We start from the raw sequence: 22,427 nt of genomic DNA, 5'->3' as shown, positions 1-22,427 counted from the left end.
ATACTCATCTCTAATGATCTAATGATCTGTAACTACATAACCAAAAAGGCATTAAGAGTTGTTAACCTAATCCTACATAGCTTTTTCTCTGGTAATATCACACTACTAACTAGAGCATACAAAACATTTGCAAGACCAATACTTGAATACAACTCATCAGTCTGGAACCCACATTACGTATCTGATATTAACACAGTTGAGAAAGTCCAGAAATATTTCACAAGAAGAGTTCTCCACTCCTCTACTTGTTGTAGAATACCTTATGCCCCCAGACTTGAAATTCTTGACCTAGAAAACCTTGAATTATGCCGTCTTTGATCTGATCTAAGTATAAAATCATACATTGCAATGACTTGCCTGTCAATGAATACTTCAGCTTCAACCATAACACAAGAGCACACAATAGATACAAACTCAAGTTTAACCGCACCAAACTTGATTGCAGGAAATACGACTTCAGCAACAGAGTGGTCAATGTCTGGAATACTGTACCTGACTCTGTGGTTTCTTCCCCAAACCCCAAAAACTTTAACCTTAGGCTGTCTACTATTGACCTCACCCCTTTCCTAAGAAGTCTGTAGGGGGCGTGCATAAGCGCACCAACGTGCCTACCATCCCTGTCCTATTGTTTCTTTTATTTTTCTTATATGTACCCATTTCATGTATTCATAACTATGTATATACTTATACCTATTATCTTGTAAGCAACTGACAAATCAAATCAAATCAATCAATCAATCAATAAATAAATGCTTCATTTTGTTCTCCATTCCCCATCACGCCCTAATGCTAATCATCACGGCTCCTTAAATATTTCTTGGCGATAAAAATTTTCTAAACTGTTGTGCATGATGATTCCAAAATGATCAACTTGGGGTGAGCAGCCGTGTCGAGCCACTCAGAATGAAGCACTGAAACATCTTGATATTAAGTAACAATTTTATTATAGTCATACTACGTACACAGTTACACTAGGATTACCACAGTATCACTCCCAAGTAATTTCTCACATATTACACTACGTGGCCTATCATCCTGCAGGGTATTCCATGCAAAGCTACTCTGCTAAAACGAACATAACCCCACCATGCAGGAACAAATAATAGGACTTTAGTCTATCTAGGTCAATCCTGCCAATTGCTGGCACAGCCTGTCCATTGTAAGCCAAGATTCACTTTAGGTACCTACAGCCTTAAGACTTTTTAAACAATGTACAGAAATAGAGTCAAATCTGTTTCCCCATGCAAAACTGTTTACAGTTGCTTCCATTTTATATTACATGCAAGAGGAAATGCAGACATTGGGTATTTTCCTTTGTTATTTTCTGTTTTTAATTAATATCACCTCTGAATGCTGTACAACTAGCAGAGTTGGTTTTAATCCTTTCGTAAGATTTCCATCCAATTCTTATAAAATCAACCGTTTTGAAAGGACTATGAAGAGCCACGAGTAACTCTTTTTTTCCATAATTCTTTCTTGAAATTTCATAATTCTTTGAAATCTCTGGTTACTGGCAGCCTTGATAACAGCTCAGGGTTTGTTTGTTTGTTTTTTCAATTCTTTGTCAATAATTTCCCACTTGCTCCTGATAATTGTTACTTGTGAGTATCCCTCCTTATGCTGCATTGCAACCAAGACATAATCTACAATTTGTTCTTGTGGTTATTTCTGCATAGATATGGAGGTAGGTATGATTTTGTATCATTCATCTTTAGTTTTGCACCGGTTACAGTTTTCGATATTGTTTCTCTGAGAAGCAATGCAGAAGAAAAAGAGGATGCCTGGTTTGAGAAGAAATGCTGAACCTGAGATAACTAATATCTGTACTTTTTGGTTTGCAATTCTTCTGCTAAGTTTTCCATGTTTTGTCCTTGAACTTGCAATAACATGAATTATCTATCATTTGCTGCCTCCTTAGAATGGCAGCCTCCAAGAAAATGGGATATAAATGGATAATAAATGGATGATTTTGAAGTCTCGTTAAATAATCCACAGCACCCATCATCTGCATAGGTGCATCAGAATTATTCCTCTATTGGAATTCAGTCTTTGGGGTGAAAGGGTAAAAAAATTGCACCCAAACAGAGCCTGAGAAAGTTGGACAAAAATCTTCCGAGTGCAGAAAGGTGATATTTAAGGCGGTCTTAACACGATGCTTTGAGAAACACACTGAAGTATCTTTTCCAGAAACGGATGGACAATTCTCCGGTTTTTAAAAAGCTTTTTTTCAGCACTAAAGGATCTAGATAGTCGAAGGATTTACCCGAGAATCCTGTTCCTGTTTCTAGGCCCTGTGACACCTTCTTTGTATGAATGATTGTAATAAAAGAGGAATCACTTCATTAGACAGTATTTATATGAAATATGAGTATGAAATATGAAATATTTATATGAGTTTTTGTTCTTATCTTTAAAACATTTGATCGTCTTGGAATAGACGAAAACGTAGTAATGGAGCCTTCCTTTTATTATAGAAGGTACATTGGAGTGTAAGGGACCATCTTAAATTTGGAATCATAGACTGGTTGGCCACAAGGGATGATAATACAGAACTGAACTTGAAAATGTTAAGCCGGGTTGCAGTTGGTTAGTTGCTCCTGTAAGTCTGCCCCCATCCCCAAAATCACATGGTTGTATACTTGATCTAGATGTTGGAAAAACATCTGAAGATGACACAAGTAAACTTCTTCCATCTTGTTGTAAAGAAAACTGCATTGGTGAATTTATTAGGGATTACGGAGACTTTGATATATTTCATTAAGGTAAAGACAATATTTTGCTGGTGTAGAAGTTGGTCTCCACAAACGTGGATAGTTGGTCTCCATAAGCAGTTGAAATAACCATTTTTTTCTAGGTTTTCTTGTAAAAATCAACCTACCTTGTAGAAAAGTACAAAGTCTTTCTTCTTAAAGAGGGGAGAGATATCCAAAGTTTGTATTTTTTTATTTCTATATAGGCTAATCTCTACATGTCTTGGTCCAAAAGCTTCAAACATTTTCCCACCAGTTCTAGTTGCTTAATAGTTTGGTTTTTGTGTATATAACAGTGAAGTACAGCCACAAAGTAATAAAACCAGGCAGGCAATCTCAAAATAAGATGCATTTCTTTTTTTTTTTTCATTCTATACCACTATCCTGCAGCTATTAACTTTTAAGATAGTTCTATAACTGGTGGTATTAACAGAATACAGGCATACATGAATACATGTATATTCCACGTCGCATAGAAATGGTGGAATTTCAAAGGTTGTTGAAAGTACCACATCCAGCTCCTGACAACAACATGCTTTATGAGAGGGATAATAGGTGTTCATTTACTTGTAGATAGTCACCAGTTCTCCATCCTTGAACTGTGCAATCTCATGGAAGATAGGCACAAGTGAGAGGTGTTAACTGACCCTTTATCCACAGAGCTACTTGCAAAGAAACTTGTTCGCATCCATAGTTTTTTTCAAAGTGGTATATAATACTTGACTTACTTACATGATGGGTATTTGTAATGCCACTATTATGTTGTCCACTGCTGTGTTAATTGTTGTTCATTTGTTATCTGTACACTCCGTTATGGCTGAAGATACTGAATAATAGGGAATCGATGTCTACATATCTATGAAACCAATCTGAAATATTCTCCTTATTTTACTTCTTTTCTTTCAAATTCAGTACTTCAGCCTTTCCTCCCTAATGAGAATTGACATTGTTCACCCCATCAGTGTACCTCTAGGCATAATATTCATGTAAACTGTAGACATGTAAACATAGACAGCTCAATTATTTTCAAACAATTATTCACCTTTCTGTCCCAAGTCCTTGTAAACTCAGTGGGAAGGCAATTATGTGGCGTAATAGAGGTGGCTTTATGCCTCAACTGTTCGAAATAGCTCTCAGCACCTATCAACCACAGGCTGAATCCATCAGCAAGAAGAATCCAGAAGTCTTTGGCGAATCTTGCCATCTTTACTTGTACCTTCAGTATCATCAGGCAATTTTGGCTCAGTCAGATCTGTGGAAAGGTCAGAAAGAGACTTGTTATATCTTTTTAATTAAAGCACTTGCACAGAGTATTTTATTTCAGAACTCTATTAGCACATCTAAAGAGAATTAAGTCTAGGCTGAGATGTAATAACTAATCCTGGAATATGTATGACTCGAGAAAGGAAGAGGATGGGTGATTAAGACCAATATCAAAGCTGTTTTTTTTAAAATGCCAGACGTTTGAACAGATAAATCTAGATTATAGTGATATAAATCAGAATCATATCTTTAAGTTGTGTAGGCAGGCTGCCTGGAGAATTGTGGGAGTTGAAGTCCACCTATCTAAAAGTTGCCAAGTTTGAAAGACACCAATGTCAATCAATGGATCTCAATTCATTCAATTAAGATCCATTGATTTCAGGGGATCTATTAGAAGTATTGCTATGCCTGAACCCATAGAGTTGCTTTTAAACTCAGCTGCGTTTGCTTTCACAAATGTGCGAAATTTTATTTAGAAGTTTTATACATATATCATTTGTGCTTCTCCCAAGTCCACTGTATTCAATATGAATGAATGGTTAAGACTGTTTAAAAAAATAGTACCTCTTTTTAAATACCAGCTAGTTTTTTTAATGAAAAAAACCAGATTGGGAACCTGACATGAGAACTAATCGGGAAAAGCTTATAATCATCATATATGTGTTTTAATAAATAATCAGAAAGGTCTAGTTATGATTACAGACTTAAATTAGATTTATCAATATGAAAATAACAGAATTGTTTTGATATTAAAAAGTGATCTAATGAGTATAAAAATACAACATATTTTTAAGCAAAATAAGCCATTTTTATTTTCCATTGTCTTGGTATTACATGAAAAGATAGCCTATGTTTGCTATTATAGGTAGTAAATGAAATATTATGTATCTGAAATCAGTATATTAGTGGATGCTATTTGTAGGGATTTGTCTCTTCTCTCTTTTATCTACTTGTTTATCTATTTTTCTGTCTGCCTGTGTGCCTGCTACCTGCCTATAATATTCTAATGCATCATTCAAATCAAAACATGTCCTCATTAAACTTTAAGATTGGTTGGTTAATACAACTGAGATTATTAAAACAATGCCTAGGAAATGTTATTATTACTAATGTCTCTATGCCCCTTCAATCATGTGAGCGAACACAGCTACGTGTTTGATCCAAAGCTTTAAATCCCAAACATTCCCATAAACAATATTAAAAAATAAATAATTCCTCTGCAAATCTGCTATGACACAATGCTGTTTTTGCATTGTTGAAATTGTTCTATTCCCAGTATAATATTTTAACATTTGCAAACGTGTAATAGAGCAACAGCAAATTACAACCTACTTCAGTGGCAGCAAACCTTTTGGTTTCAGCATGCAAAATTTTGGAAAATACCTAATTAGACACTGCTGGCATCTCATCTCCACCTCTCCCCAGACCCCAAACAAGAGAGAAATCATTCTCTATCTAACTCAGAGGTCTCCAAACTTGGCAACTTTTAAGACTTGTGGACTTCGACTCCCAGAATTTTCTATAATGGCTGGATAATTCTGTCAGCTATGCTGGCTGGAGAATTCTGGGAGTTGAAGTCCACAAGTCTTAAAGTTGCCAAGTTTGGGGACCCTTGATTTAAGTCCTCTCCCAAATCTAGGCTACCCTGAACAGCCACACTTGGTGTCAGATGTTGTTAATTGCTAGGGTGCCAGCAAAATGTCAACTTGGGTCATAAGTACGCCATGACTGACCTACCTAAACGAAAAAAAAAAAAAAGCAGAGGGAAATAAATGTTACCTTTCAATTCTGCTGCATCATTGGACATTTCCGCTTCCGCTTTTTTCCTCTTCTCCTTGTGGGTGGTGTTTGGCTTGGAATCCATGGCGTCCATTTTAATTGAGCCAAGGTTCCTCAGGAGCTGCATGGCATCAAACCTCTCCCCGCTGCCTTTGAGGCTCTCCAGAACTTTGAGGCACTTGTAAGATTTCAGCTCGCTCACATTTTCCTCCAGGAAAAGCAGGTAGAGGCTCATGTCGTTGTAGTGTTTCGCTTTGACTTTGAGAACATCAAATGTCGGCAGAAGCTCGTAGACCTGAAGGATGTCCGAGCTCTGCCTGAGAGGAACGAAGAAGGCATAAATCACCAGCGGTGTGATCAGCACATACACGATGAAATTGATGTAACTCAGCAGCTGAAAGACACCAACGGCAACCATTTTGCACTGAAATACTCCTGGAATGTTCGTGTCATTTTTCAGTATCCCAGTTTTGATGTTGCAAATGAACTCATCGGTCAGGGAGGAAAGGCTGATATAATAACCCAGGAAGAGGCAAGCAAAGAGGATAATGATCAAAGTTAGCAAACGGCAAATAATGTATTTGATGATTAAGTTCTTGGAGCTCTTCTTTGTCTTCAGATACTGTTCCACAATAGGGTATTTAAAGTGGCTGTCGGAGATCTCCCATAAACTGGAAAACAAAACAAAACAAAAGCCAATTTCCAGGAGTGTTATATCAGGATATCACTTGCTTTAGAAATTACTTACTACCCAATGCCTCAATATTCCCAGGTACCTGTTTTCTTTTCCCTTCTGTTTCAATGTATTTTTCAACATTTGAAAATATATTAAAGTTGGGAATAATTAGCATTTCTCCAAACTTTAAGGTAAAGGTAATGACTTGCACATGCGTGCTAATCATTTCCAGCTCTAGGGGGCGCTGCTCATCTCCGTTACAAAGCCAAGGAGCCAGCACAGTCCAAAGACGTCTCCGTGGTCATGTGGTCGGCATGACTAAATGCCGAAGGCGTATGGAACGGTGTTACCTTCCCACCAAAGGGGTCCCTATTTTTCTACTTGCATTTTCACATGTTTTCGAACTGCTAGGTTGGCAGAAGCTGGGACAGGTAACGAGAGCTCACTCTGTTACGTGGCGCTAGGGATTCGAACCACTGAACTGCTGACCTTTCTGATTGACAAACTCAGCGTCTTAGCTGCTGAGCACTGCGTCCATCTCCAAAATTTAAACATGATTAAAACAATACAGGTAGGCCTCGACATATGACCACCATAGAGCCGGCCCATTATGGTTGCATGCTGCAACAGTTATAAAATGGGTCGGTCATGGAACCAACCTGATTTTATGTCCTTTTTACAATAGTGACAAAAATGAATATGGCAGTTGTTAAATGAATGCTGTGGCAGTTAAGTGAACCTACTGTTTACTATGGCATGGTTTTGCACACCACAATACAAAAGAGATGCTGAGATTCTGGAAAGAGTGCAGAGAAGAGCAACAAAAATGATTAGGGGACTGGAGGCTAAAACATATAAAGAACGGTTGCTGGAACTGGGTATGTCTAGGCCAGGGGTGTCAAACTGGATTTCTTTGAGAACCAGATCAGCACCGTAGTTCTCCTCCATGGGCCGGTGGGTGGGTGGGAGACAGGACGGACGCCTCCTGAAGCACTTTTCTGGCCAAAATGGGGCGTGGTGGGGGTGCACACACACCCCGCGCCCCATTTTGGCTGCCGAGGCGCCACAGGCCAGTCCTTTGCTATTTCCAGGCCGGCCCCGCGGACCAGATTTAAGCACCCCGTGGGCCGGATTTGGCCTGCGGGCCTTGAGTTTGACACCCCTGGTCTAGTCTAATGGAAATAAGGAATATATTAGATTAGATTACAATTCTTTTATTCACCAAGTGTGATTGGACACACAAGGAATTTGTCTTGGTGCAAATGCTCTCAGTATACATAAAAGAAAAGATACATTCGTCAAGAATCAAGAATCATAAGGTACGACACTTAATGATAGTCATAGGGTACAATAAGCAGTCAAATCATATTAGGAAACAGTCAATATAAATTGTAAGGATATACAAGCAACAAGGTTACAGTCATACAGTCACAAGTGGGAGGGGATGGGTGATAAGGAGTAATGAGAAGATTAACAGTAATAGTAGTGCAGACTTTGTAAATAGTTGGACAGTGTTGAGGGAATTATTTGTTTAGCAGAGTGATGGCAGAGTTCCAATACTTGAGGGGTTCCTACAGAGATGAAGAGGTCAACTTATTTTTCAAAGCACCAGAAGGCAACACCAGAAGCAATGCTTGGAAACTAACCAAGGAGAGAAGCAACTCAGGAGAAATGTCCTAACGGTGAGAGCAATTAACCAACAGAATAACTTGCCTTCAGAAGTTGTGGGTGCTCCATCACTGAAGGCTTTCAAAAAGAGGCTGGACAACCATTTGTTTGAAATTATACAGGGCCTCCTGCTCAAGCAAGGGGTTGGACTAGAAGGCCTCTGAGGTCCCTCCCAACTCTCAATTCTAGATTCGATAGAGATCTTGTGACTGTGGGATGCTACAAACTATTGTAAATGTGACTGTTTTGCCGAGTGTCCCAAAAGTAATCATGTGATTGTGGGTGGTTTCCCAACTAACTCCCCTGTTTCAAATAGGTCGTAACTTTGACCCTAACCCTAACCCTATCAATAATTTAATGTAAAAGAAAGTAATCAGAAGAATGCTTCTATACTCACAAAGTTTGATAACTATTGAGTAGGTAGGCCTCGACTTACAACAGTTCATTTAGCGACTGTTGAAAATTACATCGGCACTGAAAAAAGTGACTTATCACCATTTTTCACATTTCTGACTATTGCAGCAACCCCAGGGTCACATTATTCAGACACTTGGCAACTGGCATGTACTTATGACGGTTGGAGTGTCCCAGGGTCATGTGGCCAACTTATGCGGCCTTCTGACAAAACAAAGTCAATGGGGAAGCCACATTCACTCTGTGGGCGCTCAATTGTGGCCATAAGTCGAGGACTACCTGTATAGTACAGGACTGGTTTCAAATCAAAAGACACAGCAGTGTCAGTTTAATTGAACCTCCGGATAAACAAACGTGTGTGTGAATCTGCCATGGCACACCCCAACAGAGCTTCATGCCATCTGAAATTCCTGCTCATTATGATGGCTTACACTTTTATAAGAGAATGTTTCTAATGAGAACTACTCAGAAATAGTTAGCATTCTGCTGTCAGCTGCCTTGGATTTAATTTCATTAAGTGACTAACACTAAGCACTCCGTCTTATCCTCACCTGTGGACACCCTCCAAATGAATAGGGAGGGGTGTTTTGAAAGGGAAGATTAAACATGAATATTCATAAAACGCACAATGAACAGCCATTGCTGTTCATTGCAATTGGGGAGTTAACTGAAGTAAATGCACAGACATCACACCGAGGCAGGATTTCTTCTCCTTGGCAAGCTTAAGAGGGTTGGATTTGAGCTCCAACCCAGCCATGTTGAAGTTCACCTATCTAAAAAGATTAGACTTAAACATAGTACATAAAATCATATGTTACAACATCTTACTAGTTAATGAATATTTCAGCTTGAACCACAACAACATAAGAGCACATAACAGATATAAACTAAATGTAAACCACTCCAAACTTGATAGCAGGAAGTACGATTTCAGCAACAGAGTGGTCAATGTCTGGAACTCACTACCTGATTCTGTTGTCACATGCTCAAACCCCCACTTCTTTTCCCTCAAACTAACCTCTATTGACCTCACCCCGTTCCTAAGGGGCCTGTAAGGGGTGTGCATAAGCGCACAATCGTGCCTACCGTCCCTGTCCTATTGTTCCCAATTATTAGTTCCTATTAGTTCCTAAGCTTATGTTTATTCTTGTTTCTGTTGTATTGTAAGATTTTGACAAATAAACAAACCAATAAATAAATAAAAACTTGCCAAGGTTGAGAACCACTGCTCTAAATTTTCTGTTTCATATCTAAAGTAACACGTGTCAACTCTCAAAACGACTCTAGCTGAAGTCATGTTTTTCTTGCTTCGTTTCTTAGTTGCCACACTTAGGGGGACTTATGGAATTTGGAATGTTTTCCTCCAATGTGCCAGACATAACAACAATAAGGCTCCTGAGAACCAAGGTCAACTGAATGTGCCCTAGCAATGGCAGAAGGGAGTGCTGAGAAGTTCATCACCTGCATGGTTGGTTAACATGACCGGTGAGACGAGAGGGGTGGACAGTTTAATTATATCAAAAATGTGGGAATTATTCAGGGTTGGTGTCACCTTTGACTGTGTTGATATGTTGTATCCAATAAACCGAATTTTGAGGAAGCCAAGGCCTCAGAATTGGTTGGGAGCATTGCTCAGAACCATGACATTAAACCAACACTGAATCATTCTGTGTTTTTGGTATAATTAACATGACAACATGCTGACTCCAATTCCAAAATCTAAGAACTTATGTCCACTTCCTTTGTAGGGCAGAGGGGTAGTTTATTGTGGCCAAAATGTTGCACTTCCTTAAAAGGGGAGTGTGGTAGATTTTGTTTGTTTGTTTGGACAACTACCAGTGGCAAAGCTTTTGACAGCACCACAGTGGGTGGGTGGGCTTAGCATTGCGTTGGGACAACACAATTATAGGGCTTAAAGTAGCAATCAAAGAACTTGAAGCCATAGGATAAATTTGTTTGATTCAGGAGAAGAGGCCAGTGGGAATAACCGGTACTAAAACCCTTCGTAAGACTCAAGGCATTCGTTTTCTCCTTGAAATCCCTAAAAGTCAACCAACAAAGTTTTAAAAAGATGACCACGTGAGATTTATAAAAAAAAATCTGAAAAAAGATGCTTCAACTGAAGTCCCACAGAGGATGTCACCTAGGCTGGTGATGAAAACATTTGGAAGCTAAAGTGCAACCCTGGAGAAGAAACTACCATCAGCACTGAAAACTTTGACTCACCCTCTCCTGGCTGTCCTGAGAGGGATATACTATATAAAGGGATGTCCCTCTCTCCCCATTTCCCATCTTTATGACAGGACAACGTGGTCTTTGAGGTGGTGGCACACAGGAGATGTGCCACCAAAGATAGCTACGATAGAGTCAGACACAAACCTTCTAGATCTGTGTTTCCCAACCTTAGCTGTTTTAAGATGTGTGGACTTCAACTCCCAGAATATCCCAGCAAACACTATTCTAGTTGATGCAGGATGTCCAATTTTATCCATTCCTTCCAAAAAAAATCTTATGTGATGACCTGGGGCGTGACACAAAAATAACCAGGCACAAAAATAGAAGTAAGTTTCTTTAATGCCTCCAACTTGGCCCCAGTGTCCAATTATCCTCAGGTGGAAATCAAACTCTTAAAGAAAACAGTTTACGGAGGGAGTAAATGCAGTCCACACCCAAAGTAAAGTTAATTCGAAATTAAAAAAACCAACACAAACCACACTGAAGGAATTACTACGTCAGGCAAAGATGATTAATTGCAGACTTCTACCAGATAACGCAGCAACTACAGTTGAGAGGAAGCCAAAGCACAAATAAGCTCTGACAAGAATAATGTACACTTTGCTTCAAGCAGCCTTGCCATGTGCAGTTTGTCCTTTTAACCAGTCCTCACAACTGCAGCCCATGAAGGGGGATCAGGGCCCATTCCTCCCCCATAGACCAACGCCATCACATTTCTCCCTTATCCATTCCTCCCTGCGTGCCCTAGGATAAAGAGGGGATGGGCCTGGGTCTTCCTCTGAATGCCCAGCCGGCCTCTGCCCTTCCCCAGTTTCCTCCACAACCTCCAGAGCCACACTCCCACTCCCTGTCGGCTGTTCCTCCTCTCCCTTAGAGTCTGACTCTAACAAGGGCACGACATCTTACTTCCCTTGTCGGGCAAGTTGGAAGGCCTACTCAGCTCCTTCACTATACTTGAAAGCAAACATTCAACCAGGCTGTGCGATGATAAGCTTGAGTGCCAGCAGAGGAGAACACGGTGGGAGAAGGTAAATCTGAAGAAAACTGGAAATGCAGATGGAGAGGTTACCTCTGTGCAATATTTTCAATGGCAGGTGGGGAGCTGGCTGCATCTCTGGCATCGCAGTTCCGGAAACTGTTGGCGGCTTTGATGGCTCTGTTATAAGCCTTGTCAAGTTCTTCCAAGATAAACTTCAGATCCGAAGAAAGGTGAGGCGCTGCAGTGAAACGCCAAAAGATCCATGGCAGGTACAGCAGGATGGCAAGCAGCAGAAGGATGTACGGGAAAAACTGAATTAGAAAGTCAGGAGAAAGAACCTTCAACCAGGTTGATGACAAACCAAGTCATTTTAGTTAGTTAGTTTACTTTATTGTCATTGCACCTCGTACAACGAAATCAAACATCCATCTTCAGTGCACATCATGACCATGAAATAAACACAAACACACATCCTTCACCCTTCACACATTAAACAAAAAAACCCCGACACCACACCAATACTGCACTATACAGTAGAATTCAATATAGTTACTGCCCTGGGATAGAAGCTGATTTTTCAGCCTATTTGTCCTTGTTTTTATTATTCTGCACCGTCTGCCAGATGGTAATAGTTCAAAAAAAGGGTGCCCAGGATGAGATGGATCTTTGAGAATGTTTTGAACTTTCTTAAGGCAGCAGAGGGGAGAAGGCAACCCATGATCTTCTGGGCAATGACGTTAACCCTCTGGAGTGCTTTCCTATCTGCCACTGTGCAACTGGCAAACCATACAGAAGTGCAGTAAGTTAAGATACTCTCTATGGTGCAGCAGTAGAAGGTCACCAGCAGTTTTTCATTCAGTTGTTGTTTTCTGAGAAGTCTCAGGTAGTATAATCTTATTGAGGCCATCCACCAGTGGATTAGACAAGAAACTCCAAATGTTCTGACATCTTACAGGTGGGAATGTATGCACAGACTATGATTTGGGGTAGACATCCTGGCTAAAAATTCTGGGTTTTGCAGTCCTATAAGTTAAACAATGGCAATTTATGGGATTACAGGGAGTCACCGATTTACAATTGAAAGGGAGCCTGCCCATTATGGTCATAAATCATGACGATTGTAAAGCAGGTAACCCACAAGAGTGATCTCATTTTATGATCTCTTTTTTTTGCATTAAACAAATCATTGCGGTCATTAAGCAAATACAGTCATTAAGCAAACATCGTGGTCCTTAATCAAACCATTAATATTCCTCAACTTACAACCACAACTAAGACCAAAATGTATTGTGAAGTCAGACATCTTTTAAGTGAATTTGTCCCACTTTACGACTTTTCTTGTGACTTTTCTTGTTAAGTGAATCATTGCGGTTGTTAAGTTAGGAATACGGTGGTTGAGTGAGTTTGTCTTCCCCACTGACTTTGCTTGTCAGAAGTTCGCAAAAGGTGATCACGTAATCCCTGGACATTGAAGCCGTCATAAATATGAACTAGTTGCCAAGCATGGCCTGATCAAAAGGTTGTACTGTGGAACTACAAAGGTCATAACTGCGAAAAGCGGTTATAAGCCACATTTTCCAGTGCCGTTGTAACTTTGAGCAGTCACTAAACAAACCGTTGTAAGTCGAGGACTACTTGTATAAGGCGTTTGTGCCAAAACCCAAAAGCAAATGCTGGATTTGGGCCAAAATGTCATAAATTGTGATTATGTGATCCTGCAAAGAGCCATAAATGCGAGTCAACTGCCAAGCGCCCAAAATGCGGTTATGTGACCGCAGGGCAGGGAGGATGGGGACATTGGAATTTCAGAGCTGTGTCCTAAGTACATTTTGGGGGAAACCATCCTAACTTTGGTGGTCTTAACATATATATATCCTGGTTGTACAGTTTTTAACTGTTATTTGTTTTAATTTGTTTTACATTGTTATTTGTATATGTCTTTTGGTGTTGTTCAGTTGTATGTTGTGGAAGAGCACCGTATTTCATTGTTCTCAGGTTTCTGAGTACAATGACAATAAATTTATCTTATCTTTGAATGGTTGTTAAGCAATAGGTCATAAGTAAAGAACTATGTGTTAAGTATTAAGTGAAGAACTATGGGTAAGTATCAAGTGAAGAACTATGGTAAGTATCAAGTGAAGAATTATGGGTAAGTATCAGTGAAGAACTATGGGTAAGTATCAAGTGAAGAATCATGAAGAATTATGGGTAAGTATCAAGTGAAGAACTATGGGTAAGTATCAAGTGAAGAACTATGGGTAAGTATCAAGTGAAGAATTATGGGTAAGTATCAGTGAAGAACTATGGGTAAGTATCAAGTGAAGAACTATGGGTAAGTATCAAGTGAAGAACTATGGGTAAGTATCAAGTGAAGAACTATGGGTAAGTATCATGAAGAACTATGGGTAAGTATCAAGTGAAGAACTAGGTAAGTATCAAGTGAAGAACTATGGGTAAGTATCAAGTGAAGAACTATGGGTAAGTATCAAGTGAAGAACTATGGGTAAGTATCAAGTGAAGAACTATGGGTAAGTATCACGTATGAGTGAAGAACTATGGGTAAGTATCAAGTGAAGAACTATGGGTAAGTATCAAGTGAAGAACTATGGGTAAGTATCAAGTGAAGAACTATGGGTAAGTATCAAGTGAAGAACTATGGGTAAGTATCAAGTCACTATAATGTGGTTAGTTTTTAGGGGCGAAGCTTATAGTTAGTATGCATGAAAAAGAATATTATCTGTTAGGAACTTGGAATCTTGTCATTTATGCAACTTTGGCATCCGGTGTATATAATTCACTTCCTAGAAAGAGACTGAGTTATAGGAGCTGCGGTCTAATTCATCTAAAGCTGCTAGCTCAGGAAAACGTGCTTGACAAAACATCCTTCAAGGTAAGCATTAATATTGATTTACATTTTGGTGGGTCTTTATCTTGCCCTGCATCAGGAATGAAAGTTGGTGTTAAATAGCACCCCCTTCTTCTCTCCTTCTAGTCTGCATGTGTATTTTTTTTTCACGGTCCTCAGCAGTCTTGAGTGGATGTGGTTCAGGAAAGCAGCTTTAAATATTTATATTTAAAGAGCTGAAACTTCTTCTGGATCAGGAGGCTCTGTTTACAGTCATTTGGGCCTTACTCTAGGTCAGACTGCTACAATGCATTCTACACGGGGCTACCTTTGAAAGGCATTCGGAAATGAAAACCGTCTAGAATCATGGATGCTCCTTGTTGCAACCATATAACACTACTACTTTGGGAACTATACTGGTTAATAGCCAGCTTCTAGGTACAATTCAATATGATAGCTATCATGTTTAAAGTGCACTAGTGAGGACAAGCTTGGAATGGTGCATGCAATTCTGGACACTGTGATACAAAACAGACAATGATACCCTAGAAAGAGTGCAGAGAAGAGCAACCAAGGGGATGAGGGCACTGGAGGCTAAAACATACAATGAATGGTTGCAGGAACTGGGCATGGGTAGTCTAGGGAAGAGAAGGACCAGGGGAGACATGAGAGCAGTGTTCCAAAATTTGAGGGGCTGGCACAGAGAGGAGGGGGTCAATCTATTTTCCAAAGCACCCGAAGGCCAGACAAGGAATAATGGGTGGAAGCTGATCAAGGAGAGATTCAACCTAGAAATAAGGGGAAACTTTCTGACAGTGAGAACAATCAACGAATGGGACAGCTTGCCCTCAGAAGTTGTGGGAGCTTCATCACTGGAAGCTTTCAAGAAGAGACTGGACTGCCGTCTGTCAGAAATGGTGTAGGGTCTCCTGCTTGGGTGGGGGGTTGGACTAGATGACCTACAAGGTCCCTTCCAACTCTGTTAATGATCAAGGGCCTGGAGGCTAAACCAGATGATGAATGATTGAAGGAACGAGGTATGCCTAGTTTAACAGAGTGAAAGATTAGGATGGACATGATAATTGTTTTCCGTTACCTAGGGGGGCTGTCATAGAGAAGAAGCGATTGACTTATTCTCCAAAGCAGTAGAGGGTAGAAGTAATGAGTAGAAGCTTTTTAAAGAGAGATCCAACTTAGAATTAAGAACTTTTCTGACAGGGAGAACAATTAACCTATGAAACAGCTTTCCTCCTGGAGATGTGGGTGCTCCATCACTGGAGGTTTTCAAAAATAGACCAGGCTACCATTTGCCTGAGATGGTATGAAGTTTCCTGCAGGATCTAATCTGGGTTGGCCAGTTTCCTGCCTTAAACAGGAGGCTGGATTTCTGAAGTCGCTTCCAACCCTACGATTCTATGTTTTCAAAGTAAGGGGTGGAGAACAATGGCCTTTTTATGATTTGTGGACCATGCTGGCTCAGGAATTCTGGGAGTTGAAGCCCACAAGTCATAAAGGGTTGGTGATTCTCCACCTTTCTTCTAAAGTTTAGCGTGGTTCAGAGTTTTCTTCCCATAACATTTACTGGCCTAATCAGGTCAAACAGGGTTCCCTTTGTGTTCCGTGAGCACCGTCTACAGAAGCCACAGATTCACACATTCTTGATTACTGTCCACCAGCAACCTATGGCCATTTGAATGTCTCCTTCCCCGTTGGCATTCAGAAAGTCTGTACAGGTAGTCCTCAACTTAAGATCCACAAGGGAGCCCAAAATTCCTGTTGTTAGGTGAGACATTGTGTTAAGTGAGTTTTGCCACAGTTGTTAAGTGTGCGTTGTGGTTTGCCAGCAGCCTGTGCAGACGGCATCAGAATCGGACAGTGAGGAAGAACGAGGACCAGTCCGGGAGTCTGGAGAGGACTCAGACGAGGGTCCTGCATCTGATACAGAGATTGGGCCAGGACCATCTGGGAGTGGGGTGCTGACTCCAGAGCCTCTGGAGCCTGGCAGCAGCGAGGCAGAGGAACAAGGGGAGCCTGTTCCCAGTACCCATGTGCACAGAGCTGCTAGAAGGCAACAGCAGCTGAGATAAAAGGGGCAACTTGGGAGTAAGGCTTGGAGGTGATTGCCCCTCCCATAAGGGATAAAAGATAGGCAAAGGTGAAGAAACCTTTGCAGGAAGCAAAGTCGTTCGTTCTGTTCAGATTAATCCTTGAAGCTCTGTGTGGACTTTGTACTTTGGTTGATTTTTTATAATTCATTTGGCACTCTAGTTGTTGGCAGCAGTTCAAAGGAAAGAAAGATGGGTGCTTATCTCGAGGGAGTGCTTGGGATTCATTACAGGCTGGGAATGAACATAATTCCCAGCGTTGCAATAAAACAAGTTGTTTTAACTAAGCATGCGCTTAATTATGGTCTCGGGAAGGCTTGGTCAGAACCCTGTCCAAGAAATTAACACAGTTGATAAGTTAGTGTCAACTGCAGTTGATAAGTTAGTAACCAAGTTGTTAAGTGAATCTGGCTTCCCCATTGACTTTGCTTGTCAGAAGACCACAAAAGATGATTTCATGACCCTAGGACACAGCAACAGTCGTAATAAATACAAACCTGTTGCCAAGTATGTGAATTTTGATCACATGATTGTGTAGATGCTGCAAAGTTTGTAACTATAAGGTCGTAACTACAAAGGTTGGACATAAGTCATTTTTTTCAGTGTCCTTGCATCTTTGAACGGTCACTAAATGAACTGTTGTAAGTCAAGGACTAACTGTAAAGTCTTCAGATAACCTGGGGGTGGGGATGGTTTGAAAGAGATGTTTATCCCTCCAGTTATGCGAACAGTTTTAATGGGAGTGAGCTGGAAATACTGGCAGAACCTTATGTTGCCATTTTTAAAAAATATTTTTTTATTTTTAAATTCTGTTTTGTTTTCACCCAAACTAAGGAGGCAGTATTGTGCTCTGCTCATAGTTAGTTATGACTCAGCAGCCAAATTGTGCTGCAAAATAAATAACAATGTTTCAAATAAAGTTTAACAACCCCATTTGTAAACTAAAAGGACTCATTTTATCAGAGCACAGGGATACATGTATCCGCAGGGAATTAATACATGTTAGAGCTGCATTTCTCAAGGCTGAAAACTTCAAAATGTGTGGACTTCAACTCTCAGAATCCCCTAGCCAGCAGAGAATAGAGTGTGTTTGTATGCTTAGACTTTATTTATTTATTGTATTTATTTGATTTGTCAATTGCTTACAAGATACAGGTATAAGAATAAACATAGTTTTGAATATGTAAGATGGATACTTATAAGAAACTTCTCAGAATTGGGGTTCAGAATAAGGAGAAGAGAGAGAAAAATGAAACAAGAGAATTATGTGGTAATTCAAACCTTATGTAGCCACAGGGGAAGGTGGCCTGATTCACTCTGAGAAAGCTGCTTCTGTTGAACTGCAGCCCAGCAATAGGAGTCCACATACGCAGCCTGGCGCCAAGAAAAGGCACTTGGAGAAAAACAGCTCATCTGCGTGCCTAAGAAACAAAGCAGAAGGCATCAGGGTGGATAAAAATCGATGATTTTTTTAAAATAGATTTTTAAATTTTAAATCAGATTTTTTTTTTTACTTTTATCAAATTTATTTGAATAAAATGCTTTTGGAGTAAAAAAATCTATCTAGTTTTCTTTTTAAGATACATTAATAATTTAGTTTATTCAGGTTGAAGTGGAGCTTTAGTTATGTAGCATGACGCTGGATATTCTGCAATGTTTACATTTTTGGTAAATTAATTAAATGAATCCAAGCTCCACAATCTGAGATTACACACACTGCCTTGATGCATTCACACAATTTCACAGTAACCCTGAGATAAATCGTAAAACAAAGTTCAGGAATATTCCTTTTTATCCCATTGTTTTGCAAATCTAGGTACACTACAAACTGTATGGTTGTTTGAAGCAGAGGTAGAGTTCAGCAGGTTCTAACCAGTTCTGGAGAACTGGTAGCAGAAATTTTGAGTAGTTGGGAGAACCGGTAGTGGACATTTTGAGTAGTTTGGAGAACTGGGAAATGCCACCTCTGACTGGCCCCGCTCCCATCTCTTCCCTGCTTCCCACTGAGTCCCAGCTGATTGGCTGGGTCTTCTTTGGTTGCCCTGCACAGGAGAACAGAGCTGGAAAGCAGGTTAGTGGGATGGGGAGAGAATGAAGATTTTATAGTATCCTTCCCCTGCCACACCCACCAAGCCATGCCCACCAAGCCATGCCACGCCCACAGAACCAGTAGTAAAAAAAATTTGAATCCCACCACTGGTTTGAAGACAAGCGCATCTATACCACCAGGCTCTAAGTGTGAGGAGCAGTGTATAAATATAGTATTAAAGAGACCTGCCATTTCAGATCCATCATGGCAGCACCTGTTAGCCGGCATCCCCTTACCTGCTGCCTACCACATCCCTCACCTTGTTGTATCACTGCTGCATCACCAGCCATCCCATTAAAGTGAATGAGACCGTCGGTGAGTCAATAGCAGGTCAGAGGATGAGCCGCTGTGGGACGGAGATGACAGTCGCTCATTATAAATCGTGATTTAAATCGAGTTGAATTAAATCAAACCTTTCTACTTGTGATTTAAATCAAACCGATTTAAATCAAATCCACCCTGGAAGGCAATTGCCAAAAAAGGTCGCAAAACACAAGAGGAAATATGGAGAAATATGCATATATGTAATAGAAACAAACTGAACCATTTTCTGCGGATATCGTGGACGCATCAGAATGCAGGATGTGTCCTTTTGCACCGAGGCTATTTTTATTCTGGACAGAGAATTTAACACCATTATCCATGGAGGAACCAAAGGTTTTCTCTCACTGACAGCCTGAACCCAACATTGGCCATTGTAATTTTATCATTTAAGTTTTTATGCTTCTCATCTTTGCTGTGTTCCATCACCAGATGTTTTTAAGAAGAGATTAGACATATATTTGCCTGAAATGGTATAATGTCTCCTGCTTAAGCAGGGGGTTGGACTAGAAGACCTTCAAGGTCCCTTCCAACTCTCTTGTTCTCTATTCCGTTATCTCGTAAAGGTACTATTTCTGCTTGGTATGCTTGGGTGTGGGGTTGGACTAGATGACCTACAGGCAGGAGTGGGATTCTACCAGTTTGCACCTATTCGCTAGAAACGGTTGTTAACATTCTAAGCAGTTCGGACAACCAGTTGTTAGAAGAAATTACTGGCCTAATCCTGTAAGGAAGGCAGGAAGGAAACATTCTGGTGTTGCTTACAGAAACTGCCTCTCCATTAAACCTTATTACATTCTTGGCAGGACTAGATTTCCTGTCTCAGGAACATCTCCCCTTCTTTGTTGGTACTTCGCTTGTGTGGAGTGACCATTCAAAGTTACAATGGCACTGAAAAAAAGTGACTTATGACCATTTTTCACACTTACGACTGTTGCAGTCATGAGAGGCCAGGCGAGGAGATGTGTGCCTCGATGTGAGTGACATTGAGTTGGCCACGCCCAGCCAATAACATGACCACCAAGCCACACCCATCCAGTCACATGACCACCAAGCCATGCCCACCAACTAAGCCACGCCCACAGAACCTTTTGAATCCCACTCCTGCCTACAAGGTTCCTTCCAACTCTGTCAATCTGTATCTGAGTTTACTACTGTTGGATGCATCCATATATACAGATTTGTTTTATGTACTACATTAACATCTGTTTAATGTAAAGATCAAAACCGCAGAATCGAAGCCTGTAATTTAAATTGCAGTAAACAGCCAAGGGAGGAATATTATATATTATTACCGTGAGAAACAAAGAAAGTGTGGAAGATCAGTTGCAAATGTAATTCCAAAGACTGATTCACGAATCACATGAGCTGCCTTGTTTTGCAAAGACAACCGTTGTGCTTATAATCAAACTGGCCATGGAATTGATCATAGACAACAGTAACTTTTTGTCTGAGACCACAGAGGGTTAAGAGAAATCTAGTCAACATGGCATGGACCCAGGGCTCCTTTTCTCCCAAAAACTCAGTAGGGTGGAGAAGGGGAAGAGAAGTGGGGACTGATAGAAATGAGCTACAAAAGCTGTGCTGTCATTCTGGGCAGCAGTCCAAGAATTAAATATACGAGATGCCAAATGCACAGAACCGCCTGCTCGATTAGGGAGAAACATGGAATAGCAAAAATGCCACTGCAGTCTTGTACATGTAAGGGTGCAGCCTTCAAGATTGCATCCGAAACGCTAGCTACCTAATATGCAGATATAATTTTAGAGTAGTGTGAACCACTTTAGTAGCTACATTCAGTTCAACTGATGTTTCAAAAGAAGGCATCCTTTCTTTTTATTTTTCTGCCACGTGCTTATGGACAACCATTTTTAAAGTTTAGAAGTGTGCTGCAATTTATAACCAGCGATATCATAGATGAAGTGCAGAATAAAGTCAACAGAAATAGTTCCTTAATAAAAGGAACTATTTAATTGCCTGTGAACTTACATATAAGAGCACTCTATAGCTAAAACTTCTGTGTTAGTAAACACCTTTATTCAAGAGACACCCAGGAGAAGTCCTGCAACAGAAAATCTTAACGTGAGGGTAGACTGACGTGAAACTAATAATGATTCACTGTCCGGTATTTGTAACCCAAATTGTTTATTGATTATTTGAAAATTAAGAACCAGTTCCTTGCATTGGGCCTTCAATGCACAATTTAATTCAGTGTCAATGAAGTTTAAAATTGATACAATATTCACAAACATGGCCATATCTGTAAATATTTTGCTCACTCTATTTTGAATCCTTTGAAGTATTTATTTGTTTGCTCAATTTATCTAGCCACCCAACCTACATGACAATAGTTTACAACAATTTTTTAAAAACTACAAATAAACCTCCAAATACAATCATAAATACATAAAAACGTATACAAGCACTGTAAACCATTTACCAAAATTCCCAGCCAAGCTCTAATGAACAGTCAAGATGATCCCTGTATAGACCATCCCCACATTGGGGGCAAACTGATGTCTTTCTAACACTTTAAGGCTTTGTGGAAGATCTTTGAATGGCCTTCAAGGGCAGACCCAACTAAAGGACATTGCAGCAATCCAAACAAAATATAAAGCATCATGTCTGGAGCATCGCTCTCGCCTGAAATGGTCATAGCTATATGAAAGATCCCTGGGTATTCAACATCACGAGGCTTTTTATGATAATGATGGATGTCATAAAAAATTAGCAAAAATTAGTACTTTATGATGGTTGTCATAAAGATTAGTACTTCAACATTACTCCATCTTTTACAACAGGGAACAATAGATCTTTCATCGAATCCATTGTTCTGCAACCTTATCAACTTTTCAAAGTGTGGATTTAAAACTCCTTGAATTCCCTAACCAGCATGTTGGCTGGGGAATGTTGAGTCTTAAAATCCATGCATCTTAAAGTTAACAAGGCTGAGAAACTCTGATCTTCTCACAGAGCAGACTTTTGATTTGAGCATTCGGTTAAATGAAAACAGGAACCAGAGAAGAAAACAAATTGGCCCGTTATTTTTAAAGCAATAACTTTGTTAGTCCTAACCAGGTTTTGGACTTCCTCTTACCAGCTCTTATCTTAAATAAGCTGGTTTACTGAAGAATTAATCCCCCTGAATTTAGCATGACTTGCTTTATGTCCAAGATGGCTTACAGCATTCATTAATTTATATATATATAAGTGAAAAGCACGCATGCATCATGACAAAATCTCCAGAACCATAAAGCCTACAAACTTGAAATTTGGCACTATGTTCCTCTTGGCTCTAGGGGT

General features: G+C 40.0%; 1 protein-coding gene across 2 annotated transcripts in view; it reads right to left on the bottom strand.

Annotated features, from left to right (window-relative positions):
• Window positions 1-921: 921 nt before the first annotated feature.
• PANX1 (pannexin 1) overlaps window positions 922-22,427 on the bottom strand; it is a 36,074-nt gene continuing 14,568 nt past the window's right edge. For both annotated transcript variants that reach the window (XM_026706935.2, XM_087937021.1), the window contains 4 exons: window positions 17,996-18,135; window positions 11,855-12,075; window positions 5,793-6,463; window positions 922-4,002 (listed from right to left, as the gene is read on the bottom strand). In XM_026706935.2, the coding sequence (XP_026562720.1) occupies window positions 3,914-4,002; window positions 5,793-6,463; window positions 11,855-12,075; window positions 17,996-18,135 (1,121 nt within the window). In that variant the 3' untranslated portion in view covers window positions 922-3,913. The remainder of the gene's footprint in view (window positions 4,003-5,792; window positions 6,464-11,854; window positions 12,076-17,995; window positions 18,136-22,427) is intronic.

Source organism: Pseudonaja textilis, chromosome 7 (assembly GCF_049901715.1).
Source record: "Pseudonaja textilis isolate UNSWEBS1 chromosome 7, rPseTex1.2, whole genome shotgun sequence".
Classification (NCBI taxonomy): Eukaryota; Metazoa; Chordata; class Lepidosauria; order Squamata; family Elapidae; genus Pseudonaja; species Pseudonaja textilis.
This window is presented reverse-complemented; position numbering and strand designations above follow the sequence as displayed.